At 39.8% G+C, this 19307-nt stretch overlaps 1 protein-coding gene across 4 annotated transcripts in view; it reads right to left on the bottom strand.

The window, feature by feature from the left end:
* Positions 1-19307, bottom strand: part of Chd6 (chromodomain helicase DNA binding protein 6) — a 178089-nt gene that overhangs the window by 90408 nt on the left and 68374 nt on the right. For all 4 annotated transcript variants that reach the window (XM_038332118.1, XM_038332120.1, XM_038332121.1 and 1 more), the window contains exons 4-5: positions 15270-15417; positions 12059-12208 (exon numbers count right to left, since the gene is read on the bottom strand). In XM_038332118.1, coding sequence (XP_038188046.1) covers positions 12059-12208; positions 15270-15417 — 298 coding nt within the window. The remainder of the gene's footprint in view (positions 1-12058; positions 12209-15269; positions 15418-19307) is intronic.

Genomic DNA, 19307 nt, shown 5'->3' with positions numbered 1-19307 from the left:
TTCTGTGGATTCAGTTATCCACGTTGGGTGCCATTCGAACTCAGAGATACACCTGCCTCTGCCTCCCAAGTGCTGGGACTACAGGTGTGTGCTATTTCCTGGCAACATTTATTAATCCTAATGGCTTCTAGAATCTTGTTGAATTTTCTACAGTCGTTCATTTATAACTAATGTCAGTTATATATTCCATTGTAATCTTTCAACTGTTTATTTCTTCGGTGTAAGTGTCTTATTATGTGTTTGTGTGTACATATATGCACGCACATGGAGGTCAGACTGATGCTCTTGAGCTTGTTTTTTAGAGACAGTGTCTCTCAGTGAGCCTGGAGTCCACAGACTAGCTAGACCGGCTAGTCAGCAAGTTTTCAGGATCTGCTTGTTTCTGTCCCTTCCCTAGAAACTATGGTTACAAATCAAAAAACCACCAGTCTTTTACTTGGGTGCTGGGGATCCAAAATGAGCCTTCAAGCTTGAAAAGCAAGCACCTGCCAACTAAGCTTTCTCCACAGCCCCAACATTTTATTTCTTCTTTGCTTTCCAGTGTGTTTGGGAATATAAATTATGGTTTACAGATTATAAAATATGATTATATAGAGAATCTTTTTACTCCAAAATTTTGAGGAAATATATTAAATATTGCATAAATATTTAATATGATATTAGCTATGATTTTACCTCTAATAGTTCTTTAAATGTCACCCTTTGTTTCCAAAGTGCAAGATATAACCTTTTAGGGAAAAATTTTCTTCATATACTTTTCCTTCTTAAGGTTCACCAGACTGTGAGTCTATTGGCTAATACTGTCATCAGTTTATTGAACTCTTAGTCATTAATTCTATCTTCAAATGCTGCTCTGCTCCAGTTTCTTCTCTGCCTAGAATACAGTCAGAAATGCCTTTTACTGAATCCTGCTTCTCTCTCATACTTTGCTCTGTTGGAGCTGTACTGTATTTAGAAAATTTTCCATTGATGTCTTCATATTCACTAGTCTTATCTTCTACTGTATCTAACCAACTTTTAAATTTGTCTACTGTATAATGAAGATTCTTTTCATAATTCTAGACGGTTGACTTGGTTGTCATAAAAGACCCAATTCTCTACTGGAAATTTACCTTACCCATCTTTCCCATAATATATCATCCATAGTTATTTTCAAGTTCTGTTTTGGTTACCTCAGCATCTGTGCTAAGTTTGTTTTCTAGGAACATCTAGTTATTTCTTATTCTATGTTGGATACCCAGGATAAAGAATATAACAGTTCCAAATAATAATGTCTATCACAACGTTTCCCATCTTTTCTTAGACAAAGGAGGAAAGGATCGATGACCCCCATCTAGTCAGTTGAGTTGGGTCAGTACTGGGGACTGTTAAGATGTATCCCAAGAAAGGAAGACAAGAGAGGAATAAAAGAAAATTCAAACCTCCCCAAACTATCCAAACAGTTTTACCTGTTCCTAGAGTACAAGTGTCCATGGTCATACTGAGAAAGACTGTCAGTTCTTAAGCCCCGATTCACATGCCCATAAAGAGTTTCAGTTGATCCTTGTATTCTATAACCCTAAAGATGTTACAATCTAACAAATATCTCAAGTGAAAGTCAGACTTTTTGTGGTAGGCCATCCATCTTTGTTTGTTTTTAAGAGTCTTGCTACATAGACCAGGCTGCCCTCAAAGTTATGATCCTTCTGCTTCAGCTTCCTGAGTGCTAAGATTAAATATACAAGTGTAGGACTGGTAAAATGAAACAAAAAATGTCTACAGCAGGAGGATTTCAACAAGTATCTTGCTGAACCTGGGGCAGCATAGGAAGCTGGGCCTTTTGCCAGAAGACAAACTCAAATTTTATAGCTTCACAATATGTAAGACCCCAAAATCTCACTTAAGTAGAGCACCTTTGCTTTAGGCCACAATCATTTCACTAGCTCTGGATACGCCAATCACTGTCTAGCTCTGAGTGCTCCTCTCAATCCTAGAATACGGTCTTGCTCTGGGCCAATCCTGACCCTCAGGTCTCAGAACCAAGTGCCTCCAGAGAAGAAAACTAGCGACTGTCAGCTCACCTAAGACTTGCTCTTCACTGCCTGCAATTATTAACTCAGCTAATTTCTATCTCCACAGGTAGTAGATGTCTTTAAAAATAACAACTCCTTTTCTGCCCATCTTACCTATTGTACCTCGCCCAGAGGGGAAATTTTCTGGTATTAACTCATACTAACAAGGTGCAGGAAGATTCGTTTTAAGGTTTCTTTCTTTCCACTCCTCCTTCACCCTTTGGGGGAGGTGGTGAGGGGAGGGGCCTACACTAATTTTGAAGTGATTACATCTAGTCTCATGATTTTAAATACTAGCTGTATTGTGAAGCCTGCCAAATTCACACATCCCAGATTAAAACTTCTTTCCAGACTGCAGATTCTAATTATTTCTTGCATTTATATTATATCTCTACTTAGCTATCTTAAGGTATTTTAAATTAAAATTTCTAAAAATTAATTCTTGGTCTAATACATTAACAAGTCTCCAGTGCCTAAATCCTAATCCCTCAATCAAGAGTTCTTTCCCATCTGAGTTAAAGGAAACTCTACCTTTTCAGGTGCTCCAACCAAAGATCCTAATGTAATCTTTAACTGTTTTCTCTCCACATACCCACATGTAGTGGTTTGAAGAAGAATGGCCCCCATAGGCTCATATATATGCATGCTTAGTCTCTAGTTTGGATTATTTGGGAGGATTAGGAGGTATGGTCTTGGAATAGGTATGGCCTTGTTGTAAGAAGTGTGCTGTTGGGAGTGAACTCTAAAGTTTAAAAAACACACGCCATCCACCCCCTGCCTACAGATGAAGCTGTCAAGCTCTCAGCTGCTGTTCCAGTGCCACGTGTGCCTCCATGATATTAGTGGTCTAACCTCTCCAGCTGTAAGCTGTCCAAGTCCTGCGTAGCCAGATTAGCAGGAAGCATTCATGGGTGCACATGCATACCGGAAAAGTGTTTTCTTTTTCTACTGTCAACTGTTCGAAATATCCTTTTTTATTTTGTAACCTAACAAAATGAGAGCAGGCAATAGATTTTCTAACGACAAGATTCTCAGCAGAGTATTTTATTTACTAAGATCAAAAGTAAAGACATGTTAATACACAGATGAGGAAAGCACAGCGTTTTACTCTTATAAGGTTTAAAACATTCATTATAAGAAACTTTCAAGTTCAAAGGACTGGAAATTAAATTCCAATGTAATTTCTTATCATTTGGGGGATCAGCACCAGAAGAATTAATGTCCTGCCTTTTAAAAGACACAGTTATAACAAAACATTTAAGACATAACCAACACTCAGGTAACAAAACAGAAGTCATCTGGCTATGCCTTTCTCAAATCTCTGGCCCACCAGAAAAAAATAACTACAAACTTCTCATTTATCTAAACTTATTCAGAATTTTGTTATCCATAAGCACAGCACCTCTGAATGATGAACTTTTAAAAAGTTATATAAATGGACTTGAACTGTAAAATATTAAAAATTAAAAAATCAGTAGCGATTACCAAAACACTAAGGTTCAAGCCAAGTATGGTGGCATACATCTATAATTCCAGCCCTCTCAGGGAGGCTGGGACATGACTTTAAGTTTTAGGCCTGTGTTATACAGAGACCTGTTGCAGGATATACTATCACACTGTGAACTACAAGCATGCATTTGTGTTAATTAAATAAAATCAACCTTGGGACAGGAGGAGGAGCCAGAAGACAGGAAGTAATCATGCAGAGTCAGAGGGAGTCTGGATGATGGATAGGGAGACGTACAGAAGTAGTAGGGAGGGACTTTTGAATGTGGCTGTCTTTTTGGTTTGGCAGGGAGGAAGGATGCACTCTTTCTGAGACACTGGCAAAGAGGAAGGTCAGCTAGCTGCTGCTCACTCTCTTTGAGCTAGCAGGTTTTCATCCCAGCCTCTGAGTCCTGAGCTTTATTCGTAACTAGAACGATATTTAGTTAAAAATTACATTTGGTAGCAGCAGCAAGAGGCACATCAGTGGAACTGTCTGGGCAGTAACAAAGGAGCCGCAACTACTGGCTGAAAGAGTAGATTTGGGTGCAGCTATCGTGCAGGTAGAAAAAAAAAAACCAGATACTATCAGATAATAAAGAACAGGGTTTTCCTTTTTTCTTTCCTTGTCCATTTAATAGAAAGAAAAGGGTATTTAAAAATTTGCATTCTTAAAATATTTATCAAAGAAAGAAGAGAATGCATTATCAGGATCTTTTTTCCCCTAAACTTAGTTTGTGTATAAGCAAGGTCACACGTGTCTAAACATTCAGTTTACACAGATACACAGACATCACTTAAATTTGCCTGTCGAACACTCCCATAAAAACCATCTGCTCTTAAATACTTCATTTTCTCAAATCATCCTTCAGAGAAGACCATTTTAATTCATACCCTGGTGTATCAGAGACTCCTATCATTTAGAAATTTTATACTCAAAGAAAATCTCCCAAATTTAAAATCTCATTTACTCCCACCACAACTAATCATGCCACATAATTCTCTTTAGCTAGCAATAAAGATGGGTCTAGCAAGAAGTAAAACTTGTTTCAAATCATCGAATCTTCACTGAGTGCCACAGAGAGCTCAAAAGTGGTTCTGCGCTTGCTCCCAGCTCTCCAGGAAAAGGAGACACGATGAATGAATACATTTGTCTTAGGATGTCAGAGAAATGCTTACTATGGCAGTAACTATAAGTCCAGTAAAGCGTTTACAAAGTGAGACCAGATGAGGGTTTAGTTAGGCCCCAATGGCTGATGGGACACTAAATGAGGACACTGAGGACACAGTATGTGTTTATACAGGAGCTCAAGCAGTCATTCTGCCATTCTTGGACTCCTTTTGCTCTGTCTCCATCCTTAGTTCATCATGTCTGATATCAGCAGTTAGGAAGTGTGCAAGAGAGCAGCAACTCCCCTAGTAATTTGGGACAACCAGTCTGGAACCAGATTAGGAAGAACAGAGATCTGCATCAGGGAATGAAGAGAGAGCTGTGCTGATTTGCCCACGTACCTGAGCAGAGGAGGACAGTAGAAGCCAGAGGAAACAGACTGAAGAGAACGTGTAAAAAAAGAGAAGACAGGAAACCAGCAAACCTGGCCATCTTAGTTAGGGTTATTACTGCTGTGACGAAGCACCATGACCGAAGCAATTTGGGTAAGAAAGGGTGCATTTAGCTCACACTTCCATATGACTGTTCACCACTGAAGGAAGTCAGGGTAGGAACTCAAATTGGGCAAAGTCCTGGAGGCAGGAACTGAAGCAGAGACCATGGAAGGCTGCTTACTGACTTGCTCCCATGGCTTGCTCAGCCTGCTGTCTTGTAGAACCAAAGACTACCAGCCCAGGGATGACCCAATCCGCAGTGGGCTGGGTTCTCCTCTATCACTAGTTAAGAAAATGCCCTGCAGATTTACTTACAGCCTGACCTACCGAGGCATTGTCAATTGAGGATCCTTCTCCGATGACTCAAGGTTGTGTCAAGTTGGCATAAACTAGCTAGCACACTGCCTAAGAGTGGAAGGAACCCAATATACAGAGCGCAAAGCAAGGCCATGGTTTGAAATCAGGTCCACAGGCACAGCAACACCAAACAGCAGGAAGGAATCTGGCAAACGGAGGTCTGTCTAAAGGCACAGCGAGTGTTATAGTAAGCAGCATGAGCACCACTAAGAAAAATAATGTGAGTATCAGAAAATGAAGAAAACATAAGCCTGGCAAAGCAAAATAATCTTTCCTGTCTTTTAACCTAGGAGTCAAACAGAAATAAAAAGAAAATATAGCTATTTACCTAATGAGTTTGAATATATTCATTAACTACATATATGCATAAAATGGCATACAAGAATATACTAATTACTAACACAAAGCTATACCTAAGTAAAAATTACGAAAAATTAAAAGCTGATTCTGTTTTGCAAGTTTTTAATCCGATTAACAGGAGAAACAATGGTGATACCAAAAACAGTATAGCAAAAGAAATGAAAACCCATCACAAGCTGTGAGTGGTTCAAGGGTTCCAACTGATTCAACACTGTAAATAACAAAACAGTAACATTACAACAGAAGACAGAAAGTGCTTCGAGAGGTTTCATCTACAGAGAGCTCCTGGGGCTTAAAGAACAAACCTGTCTCTAAAGTAGCTCGTGGTTTAGGAGAAAGAAAGAAAAAACAACAACAAAACAAAACAAATCAAAAAAACCCCACAAGTTGGCAGGTATTCAAAGGACAGTGACAGGGCTAATTATACTAAAGTGCTTTTGCAGCATAGAGCAAAGCAAGTCTCTAGCTGATGGGGAGCACGAACATCCTCAAAAGGGAAACCAAATTCAGCCTGCTATACATGGCAAAGGCTAGAGAAGGAGACCCCAGTCTGCCATGCATGTGAAAAGGTCAGAGAAGGAGACTCCATCCAGCCGCCATGCATGCGGAAAGGCCAGAGGAAACCCCAGCCTGCCATATGTGGAAGGGCCAGAGAAGAGACCTCAAGTCACCAAGCATGCAAAGGGTAGAGGAGACCCACCCAGCCTGCCAAACTGGGAAAAGGCCAGAGAAGGAGACCCCAGCACACCATGCATGGCAAAGACCTGAAAAGACCACTCTAGGCTGCCATGCATGGAAAAGACCAGAGAAGGAAACCCCAGCCTGCCATGCATAGCAAAGGCCAGAGAAGGAGAGCATAGAGAGTGACATGGGCAATGGTAGGACTTGATGCATTATTCAAATTAAAGCCCATTTGCTCCAAAAGATAAAAGTCTCATCAACTACACAAACAGTTGGGCGGCCAAAACTGAGACAGTCTTGTAAAAATCTGCACACAGTAAGATCAAGCAAGCAGCTAGACAGATGTCACTGAATGGGCTTATCATCATCATCATCATCATCATCATCATCATTATCATCATCATCATCAATGTGGCCCCCCAGCTATTCTAAAGACCAGGCTGGCTTCTCAAGTGCTAGGAGTAAAGGTGCGTACCACCAGGCCTAGCACTCAAAGAGTCTTACTGGAAGGATAGCTTCCTTAATGATTTGTGTGCCTTGAGGAATACCCAGAATCCTAGAGAAAATCTGTGCACTGATGCTTGTTATCTTGAGAAACTGGTTCAACTCTCACCAAGAATCCACATGTAAAATCAAAAGCAGAAGAAGCTGTTTTTGTTCCGTAGTAGCTAGGGCTCTGATTTTGAAAACTTCTCAATAAGCTGCCCTCTCAAGGCCTAGGCATGCTAGCCTTGGCCTTGGAATTTAGATTACATACTCACAAGACTGCCACTCTGAACAACAAAACTGACAAGAAAGAACACATCAGGCTCTTTCTTATTTAAATTTGGTGAAATTTTGGGGCACAATAATGCAAGACCAATTTCTACCTCTGTTTTTCCATAAAAAACTCTCTTTACTAATATACTTAGAGAGAAAAGACTTGATCAATTTCCGAGATCATCTGTCAGATTAGCAACTGCTACCTTCAGGTAATTGAGAAGTCATAACCATACCTGAAATATGATAAAGGGTTTGGGATAAATAATTTATAGTAGGAAATAAAATCCTTTGTAGTGTTTTAACTACCAATTAAACCATAAAATGTCCAAGAAAAGCCCAAATAAAGCAACGCATTTCAATGACTCCAAGCAGTCTTGCAAGAACTATTTTTAACTATTTATTTAAAAAGCACTGCAATGACAAATAATTCTATCAATTATCATGTTCATTGGTTGGATAACGTTGGCAGAGGAATGAATCAACTGAGTTGCCAGCCTCTAACTAACTGTGTGTGACCTGGACCATTCTGTACCTCATTTTTTAATGGTTAAATCTGGACACTATGTGCCTGCTCCTTGCTACTTTTCTTGTAAAGACTGAAGAAAAGACAAGTGAGGTAACATAAGGATGCTTTAGGCTGGAGGAGAGGTGGCTGAAGGCCAGGCGTCAACAGCCTCTGTAAGCACACGAGTGTCTGGGAAGGGTGGGTACCTGCCTTGCTGTTACTCTGCATGAGCAGTAGGTGCCAGGCAGCACCAGGGTCTCCAGAATGACACACAGCTTGTGTCCCAGAATGTGTTACTGGCAATGACTTCCCTCCCACACCCACAACATGATTCTGCATTTCCCTTTCTTGTCTTTTCTAAACCAGATACCTGGCATAGACCTCCTCAATTAATCCCCTTTTTACTTGTATGTCTGCACCAAGTCCCAGTGCCATCATTCTCAACAAAAGGAAGAGAATGTAACTAGAATGCAAATAGGGTCATTCTGCTCTTCTGCTTTGACGCATTTGTGCCTTCTATCTCTAACTCAATCCACAGTATAAAGGCTACACATGCTAACTGAGCTGCAAGGCTCTTTCTACCCTTCAACCCTTATACCTCATCGCTTCACAAATCACAGCCTGGCAGGCAGCTATGCTTATCTCCATTCGTCATATAATCCACGGCTGACTGTTAGAAAGTGTCTTCTGAATGAGCTCTGTTCTATTCTAGCTTCTGTGTGGTCACTGTGCCTAGCACATACTTGCAGGCTGCACTGAACGCAGTGTTAGTAAAGCCTTATGTCCCTTCTACCAGACAGAGCTCTGTGGCATCAAGAGTCATCTGGACACTTCCACCTACATCCCAGACTCTAGATATGTAGCAGGCTCACAACAGTCATCTGTCAAACCACAGTTCCAACTATAATTACAAGTTCATTTGATTTCATTATCAAAACAAGATTTACTATGTATAAGATTTTGCTCTAAATTATTTATTATTTTATGTGTGTAAGCATTATATCTGTATGTAATATCTGTGCACTTTGTGCCTTCCTGATACACCCAAGGAGGCCAGAAGAAAGTGTCAGATCCCAAGGAAGTGGGGCTACAAATGGTTGTGAGTCATCTTCTGGGTGTTGGGACTCAAACCTGGGTCCTCTGTGAAAGTAACAAGTGCTCTTAACTACTGATCCATCTCTCCGGCCCCAAACTCTTACTTTTTAAGGAAATATAATGTATGTTAGATGTGTAGCCTAGGCTGGCCTTGAACTCATGATCCTCCTACCTCTGCCTCCTTCAACAAATCCTTCCAGCATGTACCCCTACAATCGGCAGTTACTTTTTAAGCAATTATAATGTATGTTACATGTGGGGGAGAGGAGAGGGGGACAGGAGGAGGCAAGAGAGTGGGAACTGTGGTTGGTATGTAAAATAAATAAAAAGAAAAAAAAAGGAAAAAAAAGTATGTCAGATGACACCCGTGTAGAGGTCAGAAGGCAGCTTGTGGGAACTTGTCCTTCTCCCACCATGTGGGTTCTGGGGACTGAACTCAGATTGCCAGACTTGGTGGGAAGTCCTTTTATCTACTGAGTCTTTTGGGGATTTTTTTGGAGATAGGGTCTCACTCTATAGCCCATCTAGCTGAGAACTCACTATGTAGTCCAGGCTGGCCTCAACTGATGGTGATACTCGTAATTCAACCCCCAGAATGCCACGGTATAGATAGGATTTACCATATCCAGCAAGAATCTTACATTTTAATGAGAAAAAAAACTTAATAAAAACGGATAATAGATCACGATATATTAGTAAAGCATTTCAGCAGTTTTCTTCCCAATGGTAAATTGAGCATAAAACAGGCATTCCTTAAAATCCTCAAGGATGAGGTACTATTGAACTATCTCTTATCAATCTAAAGATACAACTTAATAAAAAAAAGTGAGTTATATCCTCAGTCAGCACATAATGTATACATCATGCCCTTTTTATTTAAAATTTTTTTGAATGTGGATGCTTGTGAGCAGTATGCCACGGATAGATTTTGGCATGATGGCACTCAAGTGACTTTTGCTGAGGTAAAATGGGAGAAATCTTGCACTATATTTTGGAAGAACCCTGACCCCGTTTTGATGTGGGGTTGAGGGCATGTTTGTGTTTTTTTTCACAGGAAGAAAAGGAAACTTGATGGCTGCCTGAGCATTTGGTGTGGTGTGTGGAACCTGATGATACTGTGGCTGTTGATGCTCCCCAGAGGAGTTGGAGTGAGACTTCTGAACCTGTTTCCTGACCCTCCAATATTACATCCTGCATTCTAGGAAGGGAAGGAGATAAGTGACGGCTGATGATTCCTGGCTTTTTGACAGACCTGCCGAACAAATTTTCCAGACCTCTGGAGAAGAAATGCCTATCTTTTTCCAAAGATGAATCTGACTGGCTGTTTGGCTGTTTATCCATACTTTGTCTTGGGACGCGGAGGTCACCTTTACCAGTATAGTTTTCATCTGCTGTTGAAATAGAAGGCCTGGAGAACAGGTGCCTCAGACGTTTCCCCTCTGTGGGAAAAAGACTCATTGGAGCAATTGAACACTAGTATGGAGGCAATGTGTGTCTAAAGCCCCTCCAAGTATAATTATCACTGGAATTCAGAAATACATGCTGGACTGGTTGGGAAACCAAATTTGAGGTACTGAAGAGCCACCCCCCACCCCCCGGCAAACTGACTAGGAGGAGTGGGATAAAGGTTTTAATGCTGGCATTCAGTATACGGGAACTAGAGAAACTCAAACATGGTTGGAAGTTGGTAGCATCAATTCATTGAATTTTAGAGAAAGGAAAAGGTTCTGAATTCTGGAGTTGTTCATACCTCACCCACCATAAAAACATTTTCTTTTCCCTTAAATGAATCAGAACTACAAGAATTATAATTTAACCAACTGTGTGTCCATTATTAATAATCATACTAGAATTATGCTATTAATCTATTAATATTTGTTATCTCTTCTGTTTACAATGAAAGTGTTACTGGATTGAAAAAGGTTAGAGCTCATTTGAGAGGAATTTGGCATGATGGTAATGAGTTCTTAGAGTTGATTCAACTAAAAAGGCTAATTTGGAATTTGATGCAGCTAAAATTGCTAAAGACATCCTGGAACAATTTTAAAAAGCCATTTCACCTTGGTCATCCTTTACTCCCTTATTGGGAGGTATTGAAGCCTTAGGAGCATATGTATTGCTAGGCATTATTTGCTTGCCTGTGATTATCGAGTTACTGGTGAACTCTCAGTAAAAAGATGATTCGGAGATGCATGGAGTTAATCTCCGCATCCTCATTTAAATTTCCATAGGCTGGTTGTCAAAGACAGGTAAGATCTTTTTGCCTCCAGTCAACCTAAGACAGGACACGCATGGTGGAATGTGTGTACTAGTGACAGGCAAGTCTGGAAGGTTGAAAAGACAACCTAAGACAGGCACAGTCGTCTGTCCTGTGTCAGAAGCTAAGTAATTAAAAAATTAAATGGAGAATTGTGGGAGTCCACTGTGACTATTCCATCTTGACTTAAGGTCAGAGAGTTCAAGCTTGTTCTTGCTCCTCAAGGCCAAAGGTATGGTCAATAGATGTTTTCTTCCTCATGCCAAATAATAGGATGTTAACATGCCAAAGGCATGGTTTCTAGATATTTTGCGAATAAGGGAGGTGATTATGCTTTGTTTGTTCCTTGAACCATGATAAGGAAATCTTTTGTTGCCCTCTTTTGCTTTGGGTATAGAAGGACTCATGTGAAATAAACTCGGAGCTGCTACAGCATTTACTGAGAGCCCTCCTGATTCTAAAAAAAAAAAAAAAAAAAAAAAAAAAAAAACAAAAAACTTAGAGAACACACATTCCAATAAAATTATAAGCTGTGATTATATCATGAAGAAAATAAGAAACAATTGCTGGGATGAGAAGCAGGGATCTAGCTTAGATGAAATAGGCAGGGAAGGTCCACTTATATAAAGTGTTGTCAGAGAGCATGAAAGCAGGGCAGCACAGGCCAAGACTGTAGATGGAGATGAGGTGGCAAGCTTTTCAGCTGGAGGGCAACAAGAGGGAAAGATCATTCTGGGAGAGTGATCGTGTGGGTGCAGTTGAGAATGAGGAGTCTGCATTTTATTCCAAGTGCAGTAGGACACCATCTGAAAGGTTACCACTGGTTAAGGCAATCTAACTTATACTCCAGCGAAGAGCCATTAAACAACTCTTTCAGCTAAGATCATGCAAAAGCTATACCTCTGCCTGCCAGGCCAGTGTAGAAGCAGAGAGCGCAGATGTCCGGCCAGCTCCCAGGACAGCAATTGTTTCCCCATCATCATCCACCACTTTGAAGTCAAGATCCTCGTTGTATCTCCTGCGTTTTACTTGTCGTCCTGAGCGCCGTTTCTGCAGAACAAGCACACTTATCAGTGTGGCTGTGGGTCAAAAGGAAAACTCTTCACAGATATCATCATCTACATCTAGTGACAGGCCAAGCACAATTTTCTCAACTTCCAAAAGGAATCTTATACTTTTTTAAGAACTAAATTCACAGAGCATGGATCTAGCTAGTTGAGAGAGAGGGAAAGTGAGGGTGCAATCCCTGAATTGCCCGATCCACTAAGAGATGTGTTTTAGTCATCAACTAACGGCAGTGGTGTTTTTTTCTTCCTTTCAGGGGCATCCAGTCCTAAGCAACAGGGATGGGAGGGAATCTCTGAATTCTGTCTTTGAGGTCCACTCAGATTTTCTAGTTTTTATTTACTTTATTTTTCAAATTCACTTAACCACCAAGAATGTACTTAACACTAAGAATGTACTGTGAGAAAATTAATACAGATTTTATTGGGATCTAGACTGAGACTCTTACAGGGAGATATCTTCAGTGTGACAAAACAACAGGTCACATGGAAAGAGGCGCCCCTTAACAAGTAGCTTAGAACTGCTAGGCAGCACACACAGTAAAGTAGTGCAGTGATGCCCAGCCCCACCCACCGTTGTTCCAGGCAGCACATACATTTTAGGGAACTAGTCACGGGGAGCACGTCCCCATATACTTAATCTGAAATACAACAGCCCAAACAAGTAGAACCTCAGTTCCTTTTTCTTCTAAGACATTCTGTAAGCATCTGTCTACGTTGCTATTGCTTTTTCACTTTATCATCTCTATGAAGTCTAATGCCATTTGAGGGGTTCTTTAAAAAACAAAACCCACAAAACTTCCCCTTTTCTACTTAGAAATCACTATCCCTCAAAACTTTAACTCGTCAAATGTTGTCAACTTAATATGGTTGCTTTTCTGCCAGCACGGTTGCCTAAAAGCTCCCAGTTCTAGCCTATAGCCCGGGAGGTGACTTTTGCTTTGACAGTAGACACTCTCTCTAACTTATGAAGACCAGGATGTTACAAGCCAACGCCTGCCTAGAGTGAATGTCAACGAGAAACTCAAGGGGGCCAACCAGCAGGGTCTAATTCTGAATGATGTTCCAGTTCAGATACACTGCTGTGGACAGCAAAGGAAATGGTACTTTCAAATGTTAGACTCAAGTCCTAGTGAAGACGGGTCGCTTAAAAGAAATCCCACACTAGCTCAGAATTGAGAAATAGATGGTTATTTATGTAGAGGTAAACCCAAAAATCAGAATCCTCTTCTGGAACAGAGATTAGAAAACCGAAATCCACAACCAGAACAGAGGGAGAGGTTGGGAAAAGAGAGCGGACACAGGCTCTGCATCAGCTTATATAAGAGGCCACGCCCCAATAGGTGGGTAAGCACTAGCTGTAAGACTTCCTATAGCACCTCCCCCTTTTGTTTAAATAAGAGAGTTCTAAGCCTAATACAAAATTATATACAGTAAGAACAAATATATTTAATAATTATCCTATCCTTACTAGTTTAAGTCTTGTATAATAAATAACTTGGCCAAGTCATGACAAGAAAGTAACTACAACTATCTTGTCTTTAACCCCATCGAAGATCTGAGAAGGGAAATAATATTACTTGAGAAAGCAGGAAGTACAATCAAGCAACTTCCAAAATTTGTAACAAATGACAGAAACAACTGGCTACCTGGGCAATCCCCCAAAGTGTCATTTGCAACATTGAAGCAACCAACTTTGGCTAGAATAACTGACAGACCATTTTCAAAGGCAGGAAATTTTTTAAAAACTGTCTCACCCTGTTTGGCAAGATTTGACAGTCCTGCTTATCCATTTTCCCATACTATGTATCTTGTCCATGGTTGAGGCATGGGCATTTCTTTGCCCAAAGGCCAGTTTTGCCAAGCTGAGTGTCTTTGGTGCTCAACATTCTCTCAGGAGTAGATCGGTGCTGCCAGGAGCAATTGTATCTCACTTCAACAGAACCCTAACTTATTTAAATGTCATATTTTACAGTTTTTTGAAGTGGTTGAAGATTAACTTCCTATGTAGAATATAATGTCCATGTATCTAAAGAACCTGATTAGTCTAAGCATGACAAATATAACTACTGATCTATAATCCTTAATACCTATATAACTTAAAGACTAAGACTTCATATTAGAATATTATACAAACAAACAATTGTGCAACAAATGAGAACAATGACCTCAAAATGTAAACAATGTATAAGTATCTTGATTAGAGGTAGAAATGTACATTGCAATATGATAAATATATATCAATATATAAAAATATTTTAAGCAGAGGTAAAAGCATGTATTTATACAATATTTAATATAATTTAACTTTGTATCAATATACAAGAATCTATACCAATGTAACTTCCTATAAATAATAACTCACAAGTATTCACTCTATTACTCAGTATTATTATTAGCATGAGTAAGCTCACATTAATCTATTATCCCATCCTCAACTTAGAAGAAAGAACATCCCCACCAGTATCAAGGGCACTTGGCATTAAGAACCAAGTTAGACACTGGGCGGTGGTGGCACATGCCTTTAATCCCGGCACTCAGGAGGCAGGATCTCTGTGAGTTTAAGGCCAGACTGGTCTACAAGAGCTAGTTCCAGGACAGGCTCCAAAGCAATGAGTTAGATGGGCAACTCCTTGTTTCTATGTTTGGAAACTTCCCTTATTATTCTGGTATATACTATACCTCTGACTTTGCCAGCAGTGAGAAGCAGGACGTCCAGTATATGCTAGCCTGTCACTCTGAGTACTACATCCCAGAACAGGTCTCTTACCTTACCTAGCCTGACTCCTAACTTAATTTTCCACATCAACTGCCTCTGAAGACTGATACGCTACACTCTTAACTTCTGAGAACTTATTAACGTAACTATCAGACTTGGTAAATAGCCTGTAAGTGGTCTATGTGCTCACCCACCAAGACAGTACAAGTGCAGCTCGGGTCTGTGTGTAAGGACAGTAAGCTGGGGACAGACATGGAGGAGCACTGAATGAATGTCAAGACTTGTCCAGACCCCATAACCTCAAGCAGGTCCCCAGTCACAGCTGTACCTGGCTGTCTGTAGACTCGGTGGGCTCCTCAGGACTCCGCAGGGTTGAGTTTGGCAAACTCTGATCCAGCTCTAAACTCTCCACAGTGGTTTCATTTTTCCTTTTTCCTTTCTTCTTTCTCTCCACTGGAGTTAGTCCTTGCTCCTTGCTATAAGACATTCAGAATTAAAACTGTTGGGCAGTTTTGAAAACACATGATTAAAGTTATGAAATCATACCCTGGAATTCTAGGACCAACGTGGACTTTAATGGAGAATCTGTACTTATGCCAGAAATGTGCAGAAACATGGGGAGAAACATGTACATGGGCTGAGACAGAATTCACTTCATTCACTCCGTGATGACTGCCATGGTATGATTAATGTTAAAGGACAGAATATGAATTTCCCTAAATCCTCACTTTGAACTTAAGCCAACATCATTAATTAGTAAGCCTGATGGCTTCACAGACATTAAGAATCATCAAATTACAATATCCTTTTAAGGTACATGGGAAGAGCGACCTTCTTAATAGGTCATCCTCTTCTTTCTTTAGAGTATGTTTTATGTAAACGGGCCAGAATGAGCACTGGGGACTTAAAACAAGCACTGCCCTTGCTGTTCTGAGTGCTGTAGAGTTACCCTGCACTCACACGAAAGAAAAGCTCCCCATAAGGAGTGGCACTACTAGGAGGTATGGCCTTGTTGGAGGAAGTGTGTCTCTGTGGCTTTGAGGTCCCCTATGCTCAAGCTGTACCCAGTGTCACAGTTCGCTTCGTGCTGCCTGCAGATCAAGATGTAGAACTTTTAGCTCCTTCTCTAGCACCATGTCTGCCTACATGCTGCCATGGCCCACCATGATGACGATAGACTAAACCTGTGAACTGTAAGTCACCCCAAATATGTATGTATGTACGTATGTGTGTGTGTGTATACACACACACACACACACACACACACACACACACATATATATATAAATTTATAAGAGATGCCATGTTCATGTGTCTCTTCACAACAATAGAAGCCCTAACTAAGACACACAGCCCAGGAGTTATATGGAAGATTCCCGAGAGGTAGGCAGAATATCCTGTAAGAACCCACCAAGACCCTGACCTTCTTATATGGTAAATTCTTTCTTACATTTGACAAACATGTTGGTAATAGTTAAATACTAAAACTCTGCTATCTCACCAGAGTCAGTCATTATGACACCACGCTTAAAACTCATGTTCTCATATAATGCCCAGATCCTCTGCAGATGGCTCAATAAACATTTGCTATATAGACATTTTATACACCTCTGATCTCTCTTATCCTTCTTAGAAGATCTCATTAGGTTCTGTATTCCTCTGAGTAGTCTTATATCTTATACCACACAGAAAACATTCAATTAATATTTAAGCAAGTCTTTAAAAATTTAAGGAATGGATAGATGGCTTCATTAATGGATGGATTGTTTGTGGGGACAAAGAGATGGCTCAGCAGTTAAGAGCACTAGGGGCTTTTCCAGAGGACCCAGGCTTGGTTCCTAGCACCCACAGCGAGGCTCACGACTGTCTGTAACTTCAGTTCTGGGGACCCGACACCTTTTGCTGGCCTCCAAAGGCACTGCATGCGAGTGGTGCCCAGACAGTGCAGGTAAAACACTTCTATACATAAATGACTTTAAAAAGATTATTTATAGTTGGGTATATCTGGGAAAGTTTACTTGAACAAAGATACACATCAAATTCTGAAAGAAATTCAAGAAAAAAACCCAGTAAGAGTAACTAATGACTGCAGATGTATATACATATACTGAAGTTCTGAAGGCCCAACTCTAAGTCCTCTATGTGGATTATCTCCTTTAAACCCTACAAACTATCAGGCAGAAGCAGTTTATTCTCATTTTATTGTGAGGAATAAGAAGTATACTGAGGCTAAGTGAAATTTCCAGAGTTTCGAGGCTAGAAAGCAGTGGAGATCGAGTTTGAAGCCAACAAGAATCTGTACATTCTTGGGGAGTCATCATGCGTTCTTGGGTACCAAAGAGCCGTGTGGCTAGATGGCAGTGCAAGGGCACAGAGACACTACATGCGAGAGCACTTGGCCAGAGTTTAGACTTGACCCTGTAGGTGAAGGACCATGATGGCAAGCGCAGCCAAGAGACAGAAGACCTGTGCTAGATATAGCCAATGAGGGCTCAAGGCTAAGAAAGATTCGAAAGGACCAGAAGGAGTAGCAAACGACAGGATTTGAAGGTCATTGCTGGTGTTTTCCATTAGGAGAACTAGCTGACACTGGAGAGAAAGGGGTGAGACAGGACAGGACTGGGTGCAAACAGGGCAGAGCAAAGTCACTCCATTTTTGAAAACTCAATGCTAAAGACTGGTCTGTTTACCTACTGGGAAAGTCCACAACAAACTATTCCAAGCCAAACCAAGGATGAAAATGGAACTCAATCTTTATAAAGGCTAATAGACTTTAATAAGAGACTTGTACCTTCGAATGGTTAAAAAAAAAAAGCAAAGCAGAAAGTTCTACTTCTAAATTTTTTAAGATTCTAAACTTTCACAGAACTCTTATTTCAGGTTACAAAGCTTCTCATTAAAAAGTCACACAGTATTTATTTCCGCTGGTAAAAATACTTATGCTCTGTTCAACTCAATGAAGAAAGCCACAACACACAATCCTCATATTCCAGATTGACTTATAAAAGCAGCAGAGGTCCTACAGCTAGTTGCAGGACAAGGGCTGACACTCAGGTCACTGCTTTTTCAAAGGACATAATATTTACTGACTCAATTTTATTCTTTCAAAAAATATAAAATATACTTTAAAATATTCTACTTTATTACAAAAGAAAAATAGAAACTGTTAACTTGAATCTTAATAACTAAAAGATTCAATAAAAACACTCTAATAAACCCAGAGAAAAACCTAACCCATAGTTATTTGTGATTTTACTGTCTTAAAAAAGTTTCATGCTTAACTGTTTGACACAAATTTAAAGGAAGCTGATGATATTCCCAAAGTCACCATTACAAACACATACTCAGAGACCTATTGAATATTACATAAAATCTTGAATTTTTGTTCCTAACATCTGAAATTTATTTCATTTATTAAATGCAACTTTATTTAAAATTTGTCCAGATGTTTCTCTTAATTTTAAACATGTATTTAAAAAGCAATTGTGTATATACATACGTGCTAAAATTATACTAAAAGCTAAAAGAGGCTCAAATCAAAATTAAATAGAACCTCTTCAACTAGGCTATTTTACTAGGAGAAAGGAATGCATAGGGAGAACGAGGGTAAAGCACTTCCAAAGTTAAGCTGGGCACCTCTAGACTTTTTTAGCTAGAAGCTGGAGGAGGTGAAGCTGGAAGAGTATTTTGCAAATAGCAAAATGTCTCCTTAACCTTCATGTTTATTTGGGGATAAATAAGATACTCCATCAAGAGAATCTTCAACACGATTTTTTATGTTACCTTTGACAAAAGAATCAATTTTAAATTGTAAATTTTTTTCCAGAACTCTTCTGATAAAGACAAATATGAGGAAGAGATCCCTGGTAAGCTTGGAAATAGGATTTCTAAATAGGACATCAAGAAAACATCCCCTGAACTCATCGTCCAGGATGATTCTAGACAAAATGTACTTCCCTTCTTTGTAGTAAAGTTTTAAAAACCCGAGGTTTGGAAGTTTATCAGCAGAAACATTTTATTAATAATTTCTATATTTCTATTATTTCTAGATAGATTTGGTCCATGAATACTGGTTTGCTCAATCTCAGGTTACTTAACAATAGTGACTGATAATAGCTAATAGAATCACAGTGTTCACTTCCATATAAAATTGGAATGATAAAGATTAGCACAGTCCCCATGCACAAATTAGTGAAGCATTCCATACTTTAAAAAGCTAGAAAAAGATCAACAACATCCAGCTATACCACACCAAAGACTTCTATATTCTACTATAGAGATAATTAATTCATCTATGTTCACTGCTGCTCTATTCACAATAAATAGCTAAGGAATGGAAGCAGAGTAGATGTCCATCTGCTGAAGA

Source organism: Arvicola amphibius, chromosome 5 (genome assembly GCF_903992535.2).
Source record: "Arvicola amphibius chromosome 5, mArvAmp1.2, whole genome shotgun sequence".
Classification (NCBI taxonomy): Eukaryota; Metazoa; Chordata; class Mammalia; order Rodentia; family Cricetidae; genus Arvicola; species Arvicola amphibius.
This window is presented reverse-complemented; position numbering and strand designations above follow the sequence as displayed.